At 49.5% G+C, this 19,235-nt stretch overlaps 2 protein-coding genes across 4 annotated transcripts; both read right to left on the bottom strand.

Annotated features, from left to right (window-relative positions):
- Positions 1-713: 713 nt before the first annotated feature.
- LOC6597911 (E3 ubiquitin-protein ligase HECW2) lies at positions 714-15,852 on the bottom strand. 3 transcript variants are annotated; one of them, XM_026991189.1, is made up of 6 exons: positions 15,214-15,852; positions 14,211-15,145; positions 12,429-14,171; positions 12,201-12,367; positions 3,493-3,681; positions 714-3,423 (listed from the first exon to the last, which is right to left on the bottom strand). In XM_026991189.1, the coding sequence occupies exons 1-6, from the start codon at positions 15,626-15,628 to the stop codon at positions 2,349-2,351; spliced, it is 4,524 nt and encodes a 1,507-aa protein (XP_026846990.1). In that variant the 5' UTR covers positions 15,629-15,852; the 3' UTR covers positions 714-2,348. The 3 variants fall into 3 exon arrangements, with proteins under 3 accessions (XP_026846990.1, XP_026846989.1, XP_002023070.2); XM_026991188.1 differs by lacking the exons at positions 12,201-12,367; positions 12,429-14,171; positions 14,211-15,145; positions 15,214-15,852 and adding an exon at positions 7,768-7,995; XM_002023034.2 differs by lacking the exons at positions 12,201-12,367; positions 12,429-14,171; positions 14,211-15,145; positions 15,214-15,852 and adding an exon at positions 5,791-5,852.
- Positions 15,853-16,763: 911 nt separating this feature from the next.
- On the bottom strand, positions 16,764-18,783 carry LOC6597912. The gene is made up of 3 exons (XM_026991200.1): positions 18,237-18,783; positions 17,987-18,159; positions 16,764-17,915 (listed from the first exon to the last, which is right to left on the bottom strand). Exons 1-3 carry the CDS (start codon positions 18,771-18,773, stop codon positions 16,886-16,888), a joined length of 1,740 nt encoding a protein of 579 aa, XP_026847001.1. The 5' UTR covers positions 18,774-18,783; the 3' UTR covers positions 16,764-16,885.
- Between the last annotated feature and the right edge of the window lie 452 nt (positions 18,784-19,235).

The following is a 19,235-nucleotide window of genomic DNA, read 5'->3' as shown; positions in this document are numbered from 1 at the left end:
GACATAGGCATATATGTACTATGTTATCATTTCACAGCAAGGAAACCAAAATGGAAATTGATGTATCTGCAAATTGCATTTTGCAAAACAAAACAAAACGAAAATTGTGGACAAAATTGTGGATAAAATATATAGAAAACGAAGACGATTTGTTTCATTTTTGAAGGGCCATGGTTTTGGAAGGATCAACGTATGTCCTTCGCCGATCTCGAGTGAAAAAATTAGACTTCATGAAATCGATCCACAACATTTTTTCGCGTACCCAGACTGTCTATCGGCATTAAAATCTCGATGATGAAAATTGAATGAAGTGAATCCTTATGAAAAGATCGATGTTTTCGGGTGCGAATCTTGGAAATCTTGAAAAAATGGATGTCCTTTTTTCGGATGGAAAAGACATGCCTCGACCAGATCGGCCGCCCTATTGCAGAGATATAGCGTGCAGAAGAAACCAATATTTTAGTGGAATGCAAATCTTTGGTAGGCTATATCTCAGACAATTAGGGCCAGATCGGTGAAGGGCCAACTCTCCTAGGATGAAACCTAGTATGCAACCAGTATTTCAATGATATGCATATCTTCCGTAGGCTATATCTCAGACTCTCCCGATCACGGAAAGACATGCCTCGTCCAGATCGGCCGCCCTATTGCATGGATGCCTTTTAGTGATCGATTTCGATGCTACGTAAAGACCATAGAAAACGGGACACAGATTTGCTTTTGAAGTAAAAGGCTCACATTTATTTGTTTATAATTATAGTTAATTTGTTCATAAATACACGCACATTAATAATAATAATAATTCATTAAAACACATTCGTCGTTTATCCATAAGTAGTTCAAAAAGCGTTTATCTTTCTCAGCTTCTGTCTGTCTCTGTCTCTTTCTCTGGCATGTCTTTATCGCCATCTCTCTCCAAATCATCTTTGCCAGCAGCGTAGCTCTACCTCTATCTCTGTCTCTGTCTGGCTGTTTCTGTCTCTGTCTGTCTCGTCCACGTTCCGTATTCAACTAAACTAATGCCAAAAATACATGTAAAGAAATCACCATTTCGTCGTTAGCGTTTGTTTTAGCTTTCGATCAATAATAATCATATAAACTTGTTTCTTTTTGTTTCATTATCCGTTCAATTATTTAGCTAAGTGTTGAATGGTTTTCGTGTAATCGTAATAATCGAATTGTATTATCGTTTAATTGTATGCGTCGAAAGAACCAATAAAGCCAAAGCAACGCTCACTGGACCAATAATCAATCATATCATTTTTGTTTGGCAAAACAGCAGCCATTTTAGTGTATATATAATATACTCAATACTCATATAGACCCCCGATCCGGGACCCCTCTGTGCGTGTGTGCCAGAGATGCATCCGACTCAACTTCAACTTCATTCTTCCAGACTCTTCCAAGACTCACATGCACAGACAGAGGAGGCGCCCTTACATTATGGATTGGATTTTGGGGTTTTGGGGCTTTGGGGTTTTGGGTTGTGTAAATCTAAAAACAATTTACGTACTTTTTGGGGGAGTAAAAGGGGTGTTGTATATAGTAATAACTAACATCCATATACGCTCATTAAACGGTGACCCTATCCTCTATTTTTCTAATGCAAAAGGGAATGCACACATCATCTTCTAGGGACTGTTCTTGACTTGAGTGTTGAGTTCTTGAGGAATTTTAAGGCCTAGGAAATTACAACATTACAAGCTAGTTAAGTATTGGCATAGAATAGCTATCTCTCTGTCTGTCAGCTTTGTGTCTCTTTGGGGGAATGCTACTACGTTGGAGTTTTATTCTGCAAAAGCTTGGATAACTCACTGCTTAGGGGGCTGGAAATTTCACTAGAGGCAAAGTCAAGCGAGGGGGTGGGGGAAGGGGTTCTTAAGTTCTAGGGTGTCGTCTCTGGTTCGTGTATAAATCTTAGGTCTAATGACTGGCGGCGCTAGCGGCAAACCTTTGCTCTTTGCTCTTGAGGTAACTTCAATTCAATTCAGTAAACGGCAACGCAGTGGAAGGATCTACGAACTAGGGTACTGGTATGGGATGCCATGCATAAAGTAGCGTAGGTCTGTCATGGGATTGGAATTCCTGTAGTGGCGGCATCCTACATACATATATATGTATATATATGTACATGTATATGCATATGTATAAATAACTACAGTAGGTACAATAACTAACAGTAGAACTAGGCAAGTTATAAAGAACCCAAAATCAATGTAAAGCGCTTCGGAATGTGTGGGGAGGGGGTACTCGGGGCAGTGTAACAATGGGGAATGGATGAGGAATAGATGAGGAATAGATGAGGAACGGATGAGGGAATATCACTCGGGGGTCCTACTTCTCCTCCTCTACTCGATGCCGAACGTGTTGGTCTCCTCGACGGCCAGCAGCAGCTTCTCGTAGAGCAGCTCCGGTGTGGGGTAGGGAGGCAGGTCCAGCCGATTGAAGCAGGTGTGAGCTCTTGGCAGGGCGTTCGGCTTGCCCCACTTCTCGATGCAAAAACGACGCGGCCCGGTTGAGCCGCGCAGGGCCGAGAAGCCCTCGTACGGAATGCTAGAGGTGCCCGTGACGAACTGCAGCAGGCGCAGCCGCTGCTCGTTGCTGAAGCGCTCGATCACCTGCCAGAACCAGACGATCACCTGGTGGTTGTCGTGGTAGCCCGACCGGTACTCGGTGTTCAGGCGCCAGTCGTTGGTGTCGATCTCGGCGGTGCCGGCGATCACCAGCTCCAGCTCGCGGGCATCGAAGACGGAGACGAGGCGCGAGTCGACCACCTCGTAGAAGCCGCGCACCAGCGACTCGGTCTGCTCCTGGACACCGCGCTCCAGCCGCCACTTGATCATCCGCTCCAAATACTCCTTCTTGTTCTTCTCATTGACAATCATGTTCTTGCCGCCCGGCTTCAGCTCGCGCTCGACGACGCGCCCCAGCAGCTCCTCGGTGACGCAGAAGGTGAGGCCCAGGTCGACGCCCGTGCCGATGTCGTTGTCCCGTATCCACTGCAGCGACTGGTGGAACTCGTTGTCCAGCGACTCGAGGTCGCTGAGGGCCACCGGCAGACGCAGCAGGGCCTTGTAGAAGGGGCGCGTGAAGAAGGCATCCAGCAGATACTGGTGGACGAGGGCCAGGCCCAGGACGCGGCCGCTGAAGCGGAACCAGTCATGGCAGTTGTCCACGAACGCCGACAGCGGCGACACCTGCACCGTGTACGTGTCGTTGGCCGAGTACTCGAACAGGCCGTAGTAGGGGTTAAACAGCTCCCGCGACAGCAGGAAAAAGAACTCCCGCGATGGCCCGCCATAGTCCAGGCCCTCCTCAGTGTCCCACAGCACGGCCAGACGTCCGCGCTGCAGATCCTTCTTGTTGGCGGACATTATCCGACGGAAGGCGTCCTCCAGCAGGTGGCTGCGACGAATGTGTAATCTGTAAAGGAGGCTCTTTATTCGATTCTTGCCGATATTTGATTTCGGTTCTGGTCTGGGAAAGACTTACTTGAGCTTGTGCGGCCCCTGGCCGTAGCCCTTGGACTCCAGTTTGCGGTAGAAGCTGCGCAGCTTGGCCTCAAAGTCGCGTCGGAAGGGTGGCGGCGCCCGTTGCGGCATCCTCGAGCTGAGCACCGGCGAGCCCTGGGGACTCCGCTCTTCAATAGGAACATAGCTCATGATCTCCTGCTCGAACAGGCTGTAAAGAACACAGAAAGCATGGGAAAGAGTGTGAGTGGGGGAGTGCACTTGATAGAGTTGTTAGATAGATTGGAGGTGTCATAATTCTACTGCTCCTCCGCGTGCCTCCTCCCCGAAGTGACGTCATTCCCCAACGCACCAATGCACCAATGTCAGTGGGGAGGGAGGTGATGCAATTGATTGCAAGTGCCGCCTCGTTTATGGATGCCACATGTGTGCCGACTGGCCACTAAGCCGACAATTGATTACCTGGAAAGCAAACATTCGACTCGACTCGACCAGGAAAGGTATCCATCCAGGTGTACCCGGGCCAGGGAGGAGGGAATAGAGTTATGTTTGCACTGTGGGGCGTGAGTCAGGCAACAGGTGGATGTCTACGCAAAAGGCAATTCATATTCGGGATCTGCTTGGACCCTTAGGCTCCAAGGGCGAACAATCGCATGGGAGGCTGGCCAACCTACCAAACGAATGACAGAATCACTCCGAAGAATTCAATCAGCAATGAAATCATGACCAACAAAGGCAATGGGGTCGAAAGAGCAAGTTATTTGTCATAGCAATTAATGTATTCCGTCCACTTTGGCACTTGCATTGCATTTGCACAATTCCATATTTATTCATCAAGGAGAGGAGCACCAAAGAGCCATAGAGCATAGAATGGGTTGGGATCGGATGGGGCAGATTCAGGGTCCAGTCTGGGGATGAAGGTTCTTCTGTGATTCAGAATCGGAAATCGAAAATCGCAAATCGGAAACGTTCCCTTCGGAAACCACAAAGCGGAAGAATCGATTGATCAATCGATGCAATCGATGACCTCCGCTGGTGGCCAGAACAGGGGAAGGGAGGTAGGTAGGGAGGTAGGCGTTCTATCGATTGGTGTGAATTATTAGCAGCAATAAACACAGAATGGAATGGATTGGATTGGAGTATCTGTCTGTATATAAGCAGTATTCTAAGTAGCCCCCTAATCCGTAGCTTAAATTGCTGTTTTGTTGCGCCTTTTGCTTCCACTTTGGCCTTCAACTTGAAAATTGAAAATTGGCCAATTAATAACGAAAAATTATGACGGTCAACCGCATATCGGACGGGGATTGGATTGGGTATCGTCGGGGGAGGGGGGGGGCAGAGTATCGTGCGCTGTTCAAGAGGGGGCCTGTGGGGTGGCCCAAAAGTGACAACAGTTTTGCGTGCAATTATCGCCCCTCGGAAATGACTAATTTCCAAATTGGAGCTGCTGCTGCTGGTGCCGGTCCGTTCTGCCCCCTGCCCCTACTCGTTCTCGTTCTCTCATTATTATTGCTCATTTTTGGAAATGGAAACTGATCAATTAATGGGGGGTTCTATGCCGCATATATCTGCTATGGCTAGGGCTGTGGCTATGTCTAAGCCCCCGTGTCAAATTACTTTCAAATTGAATGAAATTTTTACAAATTATTGGCAACTGAAAACAGCAGGAAGCCGAAATTAACGCCAATTCAGATTAAAAACGCGTGCGTTTTTAAACGCGTAAAAGGGAGCGTGCAATTTTAAACCCTCAAAGCCAGAAGCCAATGGTAAGCCCGTGCACTTTTATACGCGTGCGTTTTTAAACGCGCCAAAGCAGATGAGTGCGAGAGTCGCATGCGTTTTTAAACGCGCCAAAGCAAAGGCCTGCGCGTGTGGGGGCTGTCGTCATTCCCTACACAAAGACGTGGTGCTGGCCATTGTTGCCTATAGGGGCAGTGTGCGATAGGGCCACAAGATGGGCGTGGTGCCCAGGCGAAACAATATCTACGATATGTCTATAATATCATTGCAAAAAGATATAATGCAATCGCGGGCAAATCGCCCGCTGGGTCACTGACTTTTTTCGCCGCTCTGCAAATATCCCGGGACTCGATATGGATAAGGAAACTTAAGGCAGGGATACTTGCGTATTGTGAATGTCCTCAGATAAAGGTGCAAATGATCTCCAAAGGAAGCGTCATATGCCAAGCAGAATACCCACCTGTCCCCTCTGGTATCCCCCAGGTATCCCCTCTCTGGGCTCAGCACTTATGGAATATGATTGCCAGCAAGGGTTTATTTGAATAAAAACAAACATTAAAGAAAGAAAGAAATCACTTACGGCTCCCACATGTGGAAGTTGTAGACAAACTTGGAGAAGAGACCCATTTGGATGGGTCTACCGGATTTTGGGGGGTTGTAAAACCCAAATGGATTCTCAATTAGCGATGCACTAAATCCACCGACAAAAAACCACCAACAAAACAGAAGGTAACACTCGCGGCCAAAACACTACTAAAATCAACTCTCAATTCCACGATTTTCGATACTCGAAAGAGGCAAAAGAGGCAGACGACGACAGGGACAGGCAACAGGCGACTGATTTCGGGCTCTGTTCGAACTGCAACAGTCCCCGACCGTCTGTGGACTGTGGGTGGCGTCGGTGGCAATGGGAATGGGAGTGGGAGCGGTTTTGATAAGCTGATAAGCGGACGGACGGAGGGGGGCGGAGGGGTGGGCGATGATAATGAAGCGTGCCTTAACCCATTTCGGCACTCTGCCACGAAAGATTGGGAGTGCGAGTGAGAGAGAGGGTTCTAAGGGAATCAGAAGAGTTACCTGAGGAGTTGCGACAGCGACTAGTAGATCGTTAAACCATAGGGGATTGCATCATAACATCCAATCGAACGATTGACCAACCACCGATATTCAGAAGAAATACAAAACCATGATTAGGAGTCTCAAAGGCATGACACAACATTGTAATATGAAGAAACCACTTGAAACGGTCCCCCTTGAGGTCTCAACTGAAGAATCATTGAGCAATACTGGGATATTGGGATACTGGATACTAGGCAACAATGTGGCACAAAATGAGTGTAGGGGATTGTACACACATCAATTTTCAAATGGGCCACTTGCTGGAATTGTTTACTTGGCATTCTATTTGTTATTCCATTCCTGTAACTGTAACCCAGTGGAAAAGCACCTCCTGGAGCCTCCTACCCTGGCTCCTACCCGAGAGTGACGTTTGTTCTGGTCTATGCGATAGAACGTGGGAATGGAATGGGAGCCGAGAGTCCGTCGTTAGAACTCGGTCTAAGCCTTCGGGTGCAGCGGACCGCCAAAAAGTGCAACCCAGACGGAATCGCTCTCAATGGAGCAGTGGGAGGGAGAGGGTGGAGAGGGGAGAGGGAAGATACAGAAAACAAAAGTCGGATGCAACTGACGGACAGGATGTGAATACATGTATGTGGTTTTGCATGCCCAAGCAGTTATGAGATACAGATACAAAGGCATGCAACAACATATGTACATAAATACAATATGTATGTAAATTCACGATTCGGTGGGAACATTCCGAAGGGATGGAAGAGGAGAGAAGATTCTTGGAACAGTGCGCACTTCAATCGGATAGGGAGGAGGAGGAGGAAGAGGAGGAGGGGGAGGGGGCAGACCTAAGTCAATACAAAACATCGTTGAGCTTCTGTGTTTTTGATGGAATTCTTCCCTGAAGGGATGGATGAATGCAAGGGGGATCGGAAGAAACTTTGGCATTTGAATAGGGATACTCCAGGAACTGCTTCTTCCATATGAAACTGAATGCAATAGAAACGGATACGGAACGGACAGGATACCCACTGGACACCTGCTTGCCACGACAGGACGAACGCTTCAACTGAGTCTGATACAACGGACATTCTATGGGGTGCAAAAATATCGACTGTAGCTCGTGAAATATTCATTATTGGAGGAACTTTCCACACCGTCCAATTATGCCAATTTAAGGGTCCTAGTAATCGCCTCTAGAAACTTGCAACCGCAGCACATTTTATGAGTTAATAACAGTTATCCTGCCGCGACTTCTGCTGCAGCTGCAAAAGCTTTTAAAGCTGCTGCAGGAGTCGGAAGACCAATGCTTTTGAAAGCTTTTACAAGATAAATACAAATAAAAACGCATCATCACATTACAGAGTTTGGTGTAATCTAACGGCGTTTTTACACACCTCAAACAACGACAAGAATGATGAGTAAACCCAAAGGGGTATTCTAGGGGTGTGTTAGACGAGTGGATGGATGGATGGATGGTTGTACTCACACGGCCCACACGATGTAGGCAGCCTTCGATAGAAAGCCCATTTTGTTGCGTTCGCATAAGGTTGAAGCACCGAAAAGTTAACCATTCCGTTCCCCTGGGATCGAGATCTCCAGGATATATTTTCACCACGGAACGGCACACACACAGACAATCTACGTATAGCGATAAATGAATGCACGGCACAAAATAAAAAAAAAACAGTTTTTGGGGGTTGGTTGGATCGTCGGGATCAACGGATCGACCTGCACGCGCTTTGGCAGTTGGAACAGAAATGCTTCTGCTGCCTCGAATGCTTCTGTGGATTGAAAGCTACGCAAATCGAATTGCCGAACGGCACGGCATACGGCTAACGGCGAATGGAGCAGAGCGGAGCGGAGCGGAAGAGAGAGCGCGAGCCAATGCGAACGGAACTGAACCGGCGTTGGTTAGTTGGGGAGTCATAGATAAAAGAGACACAGAGACCCGACAGACCCCCTAAACCCAGGCAGAGTTTACTCTCGCTTTCCGACGGCTCCCGGCCAGAGAGGGGGTAGCTTATGCTTATGCTTTATGCTGTGCTCCTGCTGTGCTGCGCTCTCCTGATATGCTCCATCTGATATGCCTGCCAACTGCAGATTGTTGGCATTTATGAAAGGAAATGGAAAATGGAATTGGGCGGCAAAGAATATTATTTTTTGTTTCTGTTTTATTGGTGTTTTGTTTTGTTCTGTTGGCAGTGCGAGCGATACAAGACGATCGATCGGTAAGGCAGCGTTCACGAGTGCAGCGCAGCGCAGCCGAAGACAAAGCAGAATCAGAATCTGCCGAACTCTTTGCCGAAGTTCTGACGCCTGCGCTGGCGCAGAGGCAGCGCACGCCACTACACAATGGGGCTGGCAGGCAGAGCCCAGCAGCGGACCATCGCATAAACGGAGGGAGAGGGAGCCAAGAGAGAGCAAAGATCAGGGGGTAATTATCTAGCGCCACTGTGCCCGCTGCCGTCAGATGTGGCCTGCATGACACGACCCGCTCTCTCTCGCTCTCTCTCGCCTGACTCACCACCCACGAGGATTGCACTCAGCTGAGAGAGCAGAGCAGTGCATAGCAGAGCAGCGGCTGCATGGCTGGCCTCAGTGTCTGTGTGCATGGCATGTGTGTGCTTGTGGCGTTGGTCATGGTCAAAGCATGTTAAATAGAGGGTAAAGGCAAGTGCATACACTAGGGATTTATTCTCGGCCTGTCTCACCTACCATTCAATATACCCTGGTCATTGTTATGCTTGTAATTGTTCGCTGATCATCGCTTAAACCGCCGCGGCGTGGCCCTGCCTAACTCCACCACGCCCTGCATTTAGCACGCCCCAAAACGGAAGCCACAACAGAACGGAGACAGGGACTGACAGACGCGTATCACTGTTCGGCTCACTCTGTGTGTGTCTCCAAAATGTAGCCAACTGCACGCATGCGCGCGCGCGCTCCGCCGGCGACAGAAAACCCAATGAACTGTAAACAAACAACAGAGCAAGGCAAGGGCCACAAGAAAGGAAGGCTACCGTGGCTACCTCGGGTGGGTCGAACCTCTAGATACCCTAACCTATCGGATCGATCAGCTATGGAAGATTGCTGTTGCTCATACGAATAGTAGACGCCCATTCGACTCTGCTTAACGTTCTTCCTTTTGTGCTTTGCAAGCCCGGTCTCTGGTCAGATGATGAATACCCCAATTAGCAAAAAGGGCATATATGTACATATGTATGTACATATGTACAACAAAGGCGAAACTCTCCTTCTATGGGTCAAATTTGAAACACAAATACGAGCGAGTAATATAACCGTCAACTCCATTTCCATTTCCAATTCCAAGTCCAACTTGCCGCAACTGCGGGAGCAATAGAAAATTACTGAAACTTGTCAACGCTTCAGCGAAGCTCAATGATGACGATGTCGACACTGCCCCTGCCCTGCCACACCCCCACTGGCACTGGGACTGGGACGGGAACTATTGTGGTGGAGCCGTGGAGGCAGAAGTGAAGTCTTGAAGCGGAGGGATACTCCACGAATTTGTGCCCCGTTTGGCCAATAAATTATGCTTGATTTGGAATTTGGAATTGGGTTAAATTGTGTGCTGTGTTGTGTTGTGTTGGGTCGGCGAACGGGGGATTAGTGTGGATAGATGGAGTGCCCCTGCCCCCAGCAGCTGCTGCTTTGGGGCGTCGCTCTGTCCCTGTCCGAGGTCCGAGTGGAGGCGTGGCAGCGGTCGCGTCTGGAATGTCCCACCATAAAGCAATCAACAGATCAGAAAATCCTAAACTCAAACCCAAAAAATATCAATAAAATATCCCAAAATTCTTTATCGACGGACTGCATGTTGATTCAACTACGAGACGACGGATCGTGTATTTATGCATTGTTTTTGCTGGTAATTCATATTCACAAATAATCACAAATAATAATTAAGCCAACTGGCGAAATACAAGGGGACAAACAATAAACAAATACGAGTACCTATGAATGTACAACCCATACGAGATACAAGATACGATTGTGTGCTACGCTGAGTATTTGCTGAATCTTAGTTGTCGTTTATTAATTTCTCATCTCATTGAGTCGCGGACAAGCACAGGCACAGGCCCACAGTCCCCCAGTCCCACAGGGAGACAGTGGAGGGAGAGAGAGAGAGAGAGAGAGAGAGAGAGAGAGAGAGAGATGTGGCTTGGCTCGACTTGAGAAGGGGAGTAGAAAAAGCCCACCAAGCCCAAAGTGAGTAATAGCCGAGTCGAGTGCAGATTGTCTGAGGTTCGTTTGGGTACATATATATATGTACATATAACATATACCATATACCATATACGATATACGATATACAATACGGATAGAGATCGGCTAGAGGGAGTCAGAGAGCGGATGAACGAATGTAATATAATACAGGGAAAGTTCTTTCGGGGGGAAATCGATCCACAGGAGAGTTTTCCCTGCTGTGCTCTCCAGTCATCTGGTTGCCACACGGGATACATGGGTGGTACACGCACTCCTTGGGTCAATGTCCAGCCGCTAATGAGTATCAAAACTCCCACGGCTCATGCCGCATGGCTGCCATTTGTGCCTGTGTCTCTGGGAGGCAATGAAGCGCGACATTTGAGCTAATTGAAATGCAATTAAACGGCTCAATCGGTATACGACTCGGAATCGGAAATTGCTGGTGGACGGACTCAGGCTCTCAGTTTTCAGGGGATTAAGATTTAGATTTGGATTTCAGATTAAGATTAAGGTCAACAAATGCAGGCGAGTGCTCGAGTGCAGGCGGCAGTTCCTCCAAATTTGTGGTCGAAGTCGATTCAAGAATATTTTTAAGAGAAACACACGGCCAATTAGACAATAAATACACCCCACTCGTATTGGATCGGAGTGGGGGCTTGGGGGGAAGCACGAATTAACCTTGGTTGTGGGCTTTGCTTTGCCTGCCTTTGCCTGCCGCTTGGAGGTGTTGTTTGATGCTTTGGAAAATTGGCCAGCAACCTTCGGCCACAATTTTCAAAAGCAATTAAACATGGGAGTACATGAGTACCATGGGTTCTATGAGTATATCGGAGAGCACTCAAGCAGGACCGCCGCTGCACAAAGACACCCAGCAACAACATCAACACCAACGCCAAATCGATCAAAGCCGAGCGAAAACCAAATCAAAGTCCAAATCTAAGACCGAGGCAAGACAATGACGCACCACCGCAATGCATGCCATTTGAGGGCCAGGTGGATACCTGTCGGTCTGGGATGTGGGACCTTCGTCAAGTGCAGGTGCGGGTGCCGGTGCAGGGGCAGATGGAGATGGAGATTGAGAGGGCGCTGCAGATGGATGGGGTGCGGGTGCGTCACTCTTCAGCTGTACACCGAACAGATGTGGTCCTCGTGAAAGCAATTTGTTGGATCTATAATCTAGATCTATTTACGGGATCGGAATGGCTCTCGTTTTGATGATATAAATTTTGTAGGTAGTATTAAAATACCAAGTAACTCTCCAATGGGTATTTATTTAGTTACCCATGAAAATTATAAATATTTATGAATTGGCGCAAAACTGGGGAATGACCTCGCAATATTTCTTGTTGTTAAGTACAGAGAAATAGTGTATTTTTTTTAGGGGTTTACCTATAAAGCTTCACCTGTGAAAATATATAGGCTAGTGGTTTTAGTGGTCCGGTGCACAGGTTTGCGAATACCTGACTACTATGGTCCCCAAAACAAGCATATCCAAATTTCGTGGAAATCGTACGAGCCGTTTAGGAGCATTCCGTAATGGGTTAATGGTTCAGTGGGTTAATGGGAGTCTGGAAGGAAGCCCTTATTATGCTTGCAGTTCCATTTTATAAGCAATCTACTGCAATTAATCCCTGTCGACAGACTTTAGTTCTCTCGGGTCACAGGTCACGGGTCACTGCTTTGCACTCATCTACTCACCTAAGCAAAATGGTCAATTGTAGGTCATGACCCAGCCGCTCTAGAGCCGGCACGCCCTCCACTCGGAGCACATTGATTTTTTCGCGCAGCGAACGGGACACCGTGTGCTGGCCCTGGCGCTCGCGCAGTATCTCCAGGATGTTGGGCTGGCGCAGGAACGCAATGACCTGGAATCAAAGGAGAGCATGAAGACGAAAAGCCTGCACCCTGCATTCTGCATCTACTCACCTTCTCGTTGTAGGCAATAGGCACATCGTCGTAGCCGGCTGCAGTGGCTCCGCTTCCACCCGCTGCTCCGCCCAGACTGAATGCACAGGCGATGGCCGCCGTTGTGGTGCAGTTGTGGCCGCCATGGCCGCCGTGGCTGCCATGGCTGCTCCTTCCGCTGATGCCGCTGCTTGAGGAGGGACGAGGCGGGGGCAGGGGTGGCACACCCGACACAGAGCCCAGGGCGGAGGAGGCAGCCGAGGGAGAGCCAGAGCTGGAGTTGATGTGGCCACTGGTGGCCGAAAGGCAGTTGCCGTCCACGAGATCCGGATGGAAGTATGACTGGTGCTGGTGCTGCTGCTGCCGATGGCGCACGACGCGCGGACACTCGACGGGCAGGCGCGGGTCCATGAAGGAGGTCTTGCGGTGCTGGTGGTCGATGAAGAACTGCTTGCCGGACTGGTCGAGCTTCGTCTCCCAGCAGGAGGGCAATTCGCGGCCCATCTGGGCGAACGTGTTGACGAGGGCCACCAGATCCTTGTTGTACTGGTACCGCTGGAAGCACTGCGGATCCCTCCTGATCCGCATCACCATGTGCTTGAGGGCGGCGTTCCGGTTGTAGATCGTCAGCGCCGCCTCGTTCGTGTGCAGCAGGGAGTAGAAATCGGGCCGACAGAGCATCAGTATGGCCGGATGGATGCCCGACGAGGCCACTGGAGTCCCTGCAGTCGTTGCTGCTGTGGGGGCGGCGGCGGCACCTCCGGGGGCAGTAGCGGGCGCCGCCGCCGCTGCATTCGACTGCCGGGGCGGGGGTGGCACACTATAGACCGCCAGTCGGTTCTCGTTGGTGATGGTCCGACGGATGCTCTGGTAGCGCCTGTCCAACTGCTGGCGATGGTGCTGTTCCCGTCCCGCAGGTCCGCCGCTAGGCGCCGCTCCTGGGCGCTGCCAGGATGTCGTCCGGGTGGTGTGGTCTATGTAGAAGATGCGCCCGTGACTATCCATGCGCGCCTCCCACGCTGGTGGCAGTGGCGGTTCTCCACCTCCACCTCCAGCTCCCACTGCCACTACCCCGGCTTCAACTCCTGTTCCGGCCTCTACTAGGGCTGCTCCTCCGGCTGCTGCTGCTGCTGCAGCTGCCGCCGCTGCTGCTGTACGCTCCGGAATGGACGGCAGGCGGGTGCTGCTGATGTGGACCATCTCCTCGGCTGCTGGCTCCTGGGCCGCTGGCGACCCGGGCGGTGTCGTCTGCAAGTAGATGTAATCCAATTGACTAGATGAAGGAGGAGGACTAGAGGAGCACTCCGCTGGATGGCTGGAGTTGGCAGTGACTGCTTGAAGGCGGGCATGCCGCCGGGCATGGTGTGTGGGCGTGGGTGGGCAGATCAATGATGACCCTCCTCCTCCTGCTGCAGCTCCCGCTCCAGCTCCTCCTCCCACCCGCTTGAGAAGCCTCTGCTGTGGTCGCTGGTGGCCATGGAATGTGGTCGTTCCGGGAGCCGCCGCCGCCTCCGCCGTTGCAATGATACCACCGACGCCTCGACCCCGCGTGGGTGAGTGATGCTCCGGACTGGCAGCCACATCCAGCGGTGAGGCACTTCTCGTGGAGCAGCCGGAGGGAGGACTCCGCTGGCGCTTGGGCGAGAGGAGCAGGCGCGGCGAGGAGGCCAAGTGCTGCTGTTGCTGCTCCTCCGTGGACGTGGGGGCACCCTTGCCGTTGGACAGGGCTCGGGAGAGGGGACGGTGCTGGCGAAGATACGGAAACTGGTGTTGCTGGTGGCTCGGCGAAGAGCTAACAGACACGACGGTGGAGTTGGGGTTCGAGTTGGAACTCCCGCCGAGAGGGAAGGTGGGGGGAAACTCGTAGCTCTGCTGGACCCCTGCACCCGCCCCCGCCGGCACTGGCACCTTCTGCGTGCTGATCGTGTTGATGTAGCTGTCCGGGCCGATCTTCTTCTTGATCAGCGGCTTGAAGCGCACAGGCGGAGTGGACAGAGGGGAGTTATGCTGTGGAGTGCTGCTGCTGCTGCTGGCGCCGGCCACCTCCTCCGCGAGACGCTCGTCCGTGTCCAGGATGTCAAACTTGAAGACATCGCCCTGCAGCTTAAATTCCCTGCCGACGGCTCGAGGCGGCCAGGAGCGCTCCAGGGGTCGGTGCTGCGGCGGCGAGAGCTGGCGGAGATGCTGGTGCTTCTGTCGGCGCTGGACATTGGTGCTGGCCTGCAGGGCGGCGGCTGCTCCCAGCAGACTCTCCACGGCGGCCGCCTCTTCGTCTTCCTCGTCCTCTACTGCATCCTCGTCCACCTCGGCCACGCTGAGGCTGTCCACCATCTCGGCAGGCACCGTTTCAAAGCATTCGCGGGCCACCCACAGATTGAAGCTCTCGCCATTGGCGTTGGACAGCGTGGAGCAGCCCGAGGGAACTGCAGCGATTCCTCCAGGAACCGCAGACACAGCTTTGGTCTTCTTCTTGGCCCCGCTCAGGGGCGTGGAGCCGCCGCTCTGGGGCGACAGGGTCCAGGACTTGCGCCGTGCTCCGCCACCAACGCTGCTGCTGCCATCGCTGCCGATGCTGCCGTTGTACGAGTTTGTGGGCGAGAGCGTGGAGTTGTTGCCCGGCGTCTCGCAGGATTTGGTTGAGAGTAGCGTCTGATGGCGTGGTTCCTTATCCAGAACCGCTTCCGGGGTCGGATCGTGTGCTGGCAAGTCTATTTCGTTGTGGCTCAAGTCTTTTGGGGCTGCAAGTGGATCGAAGAACATACTATATTGCTCCCATGGCATAGATTCAATGATGGAATATACTTACAATTATCACGTTTCCTGCAAATCACCACAGGGACATCCATCAAGCCAGACCCAGAGGCATTGGCAGAGGCAGAGTCTGAGGCAGGGGCACGGGCACCACTGGGGGGTTGCTGCGCCTCGTCCACATCGCTGATGCTCACCTCCGGGTGAGCGTTGGCAAGTGTTAAAGCACTTTGAAAGGCATTTTCCAGCTCGTCGCTTTCGTTGCCGTTGCGCGCCTCGTAGTACGCATCATCCTTGGCATCATCCTCGTCTTCTTCCTCCTCCTCTTCCTCATCATCATCGTCCGCATCATCAGCAACACCTGAACTGGGCCTGGCTGTGTGGGGCACGACATCCGATGGATTCCTGGAGTCCGCCAGGCAGCATGCCAGCAACGGCGTCAGGGCCACTGCCGCCGCCGCTGGGGGTTCCATGACGAGGATGCTGCGCCTCCCGCTCCTCCTCCGCCCGCTGTTACACCAACTGCTTGTGCTTCTGCTGCTGCTGCTCTACTTTTGAGTTATGGATTTTTTTGCTTCGCATTGCGTTGCCGCCTCCCATTTACACAATGGGCACTCGCGTAAAGGACTCAGTTCATGAACGCGCTCCCGATTGTCCTCGTTCACTTCGTAATTAACAAACACCCTTCAATAATCAGCAATAATTGAAAAAAAAATTTAAGAACTTCGCTGGACAGCTGGGGTTTAGAGGTCAGTGTGACCGACCTTCAGAAATATACCAAAATATACCGTCTTATTTTCAAAATATACCGTAAATATACTGACGAATTCAAGTTATTTTCTACATATTCCTCGATTATTAGCTGGATAAACATTTAGCCATGCCCACGTAATTTTATCCAATTAATGACATATGCCGATCCAAGTACAGTAATTTAAAAGCTTGAAATGGAGATCATTGTTGTCAACCGGTTCAAAGAGAGCCTTTCCCGATTCAAGTTTGGTTATCGATACCATCGACTGGATACGAGTGGTTCGCGCCAAATAGAAATTGTTTGAGCTGCTGAAAATTTTCTCACCTAGTATCCGAAAACGGTCACTTTAACCGTTAGAATATAGCCGATATTTGATCTTTCAAAAAGATTAACCCTAAAATGAAAATGGGGGATATGGATAGATTATCCTTAGAGTAGTATATTGGTATATTTAATTATGCTGTAATTGTTTCGGCTACAAATAATAAAAAATATTCATTTTTTACGGTGCCTGGAAAAACAAGTGCATTTTTTACTTTGATATGCGTTTCATTGCCACTGGTTTTTGTTGGTTGTAAATTAAGAGTTCATTTTATTTTTAATTTTGTTAATTTATTGGTTTAAGGAGGCTCCTCGTCTGTCTGAAACGAGAGTGCCAGCTCTGCTGAACAGTATGGGGATTCCTAAAACTGATTATGATATTCGATATTTGAGAGTTGGTTATATAGAGGCTGGAGATTGCTCATCTGTTATTTATTTTTGTATTTTTATTGTTCTCATTTTGTTACAACAAGTATCAAATACAATTAAGCTTATGTACTTGAACATCTTTAATTTTGTTTAATTGTACCTTGCTTTTTTTTCGAATCACCTATATTAGGTTTTGAGCCTGAGAACTGTGTTTTTAGTTGGTGTATGGACTCAGGTTCCGGGAAGTTTGGCCAGCAGATTGCCAGATTTTGCTACTGACTACTTACTACCTGCTGTCAGTAAAATATTTGCCTGCTGGGTCTTCGTCGTCAGTAGTATATTCATTTTCTTCCAATTCAGAGCTTTGCACCTTAGAGCTCGAGTTCATCTTTGCCGCTCTCCAAAACTTTAAATCGATTTCGAATTCCTCCGTCGCTACTCCAGTGTGTGGGTTTTTCGCCTTCGTAGCTACTTCTTCATCTTCATCTTCATCTTCATCTTCGTCATCTTCATCTTCAATTTCGTCTTCGTTGTCCACCTCGGAATCAGACCTATACATTATTGATAGTTCGGCATCTAAATCGTCTTTTTCTTCCTCCGCATAGACTACGTATTCGGCGCCTACTGCGGCTGCGTCATCCCCCTCTTCATCAGAATTTTGGAAAGCTGCTAATTTTGCGATTAACTCGTCTGCCGCGTCATTCCCTTCGCTCTCAAGATCTATTTCTTCTTCCATTGATTCTAATTCGGATATTAGTTCGGCTTCCGGGCTATACTCATCGCTGTCGGAGTCCATTAATTCTTCAGCGGTCTTGTGCCCCTGTAAGTCAGCAACTCTCTTTGCTTTTAAGCGGGCACAAAATTCTGCTGTGATCTCCTTCTGTGCCTCTACGTTGGCTAATAGCTCTTCTGCGACCTTGTTTTCGCGTTCAAATTTTTGCTGTGCTTCTAGTTGCAATTCGGCCCTTAATCTTTCTGCGTTTCGGTGCTCCCTTACACGAAGTCCACGAACCATTTGGTACAAATATTCTCCAAAATGACCATATTGTGCGACATATTTGTCCATTTCATTGGGTGGTGTGCTTACAGTTTTGAGCACCGTAGAACATAATTTAATCAGCCGATACCATATATTCTTTAAGGCTCCCTCTTCCACTCTGGGATTCCTGCCTCCAGCGTACATGAATTCCGATAACTTCGATAATTCCGGTAGCAGATAGTCTGCTACGACAAGACTTCCCAATTGGCCAAAGCCAACGACGGCCCCATAAATCGTAAATAAATTTCCGTGGCGGCGAAGACCGCTAATTAAAAGCCTTCAAATTTGTATATAAAATGTAGAAGCAATCAAGATCGTGGATCAAGGGGTTGTGACTCGCGTACTTACCGAATAATTCTACCGAGCAAATTGTAGCTCTTGATGACCCTCACAATATCGCCCATTATGCGACTGGCCAGCTCCCTGAGGTACCAGTGAAACTCATTGCCCTCAACGTCCTCCTTCTCGAATGCCTCCTGAATGAGCAAGCACGAGAGTACGCTAGGTAGGATTAGGTGGAACTGCAATTAAATATATATCCCCACAATCAATAATCAACCAATCACTGATTACACGCACTACTCCTACTCCCACTCACATGCTTGTTGAAAGTGATCCTACGATTCTTCACAAGAGCTTGAGCCATGAGTAGCGGAACGATGCACTGATACACATCCTTGTCATAGAGACCCTCATCGATTCCGTCTACTATGTGCGTGGTCAACTGGGGAAGTATGTACTCTAAGCTCGGATCTATTTGCAATGACTTCAGTGCGTGGGCTAGCGCATCCTCGTCATCTCCCCAACACGCATGGATGATTGTTTGGTAGAAGGCTTGCTGCTCTTTGGTAAGCGGAAACCGTTTGGGGGGCTTCAGCTCCACTATCTCTTCCCATTGCCAGCCAGATCCGGCTTTCGCTGTCGCCGACGGACAATGCGTGTCGGTACATGCGGCAGCATGCCCTCCTTTAAGTGCTCCAGGTTCTTTCGCAGGCAACGACATACAAAGAATACTGCCATAATCGTCGTCATCCTTGAGGGCATGGTAAATGTCTGCTTCCGTTACCACATTGCTACGGTTGTGAATTGCATATGTTTTTATTGTCTCCAATATTTCGTTGACTTCTTTGCCCATGTCCCAGGCAATAGCTTTTGCCACTTTTTTGCTTAGGCCACCGAATGTGGCTTTCTTGTAAATGGCTTTTATCGTTTTGGTCGAAAGCGATTTCACTTTAATTTTGCTTGTTCCATTTACGTAGTGATACGCTGCCATTTTTTCCACAAACTCTCCGTCTACTGTTTACCTGAAGCGATGCGATGGAAATTTCCCTGTCTGCGAACTTCTTTGCAAGTCACGTACTTACACATAATCAAACACACACACACCTTTGCACAGGAAATGAAGAAAAACTAGCAGCTGTCAACTTTAGGCGCAGCCAATTTCAAATGATACGATGCCAATTCACAGAGCTACCAGATAGTTTAGTTTGTATCAGACGAGGGGTATTCCTGTATGCTGCGAAAGATCATCAGAATGAAAGTGTAATTGACTTTACTTTCCTAATTAAGGAAATACTTTCCGTTACATTTTTACGTC

This window comes from Drosophila persimilis, unplaced genomic scaffold (genome assembly GCF_003286085.1).
Source record: "Drosophila persimilis strain 14011-0111.01,24,50 unplaced genomic scaffold, DperRS2 tig00000653-arrow-arrow-pilon, whole genome shotgun sequence".
In the NCBI taxonomy this organism is placed as follows: domain Eukaryota; kingdom Metazoa; phylum Arthropoda; class Insecta; order Diptera; family Drosophilidae; genus Drosophila; species Drosophila persimilis.
Note: the sequence above shows the minus strand (reverse complement) of the source record. Positions and strands in the feature narration are given on the sequence as shown.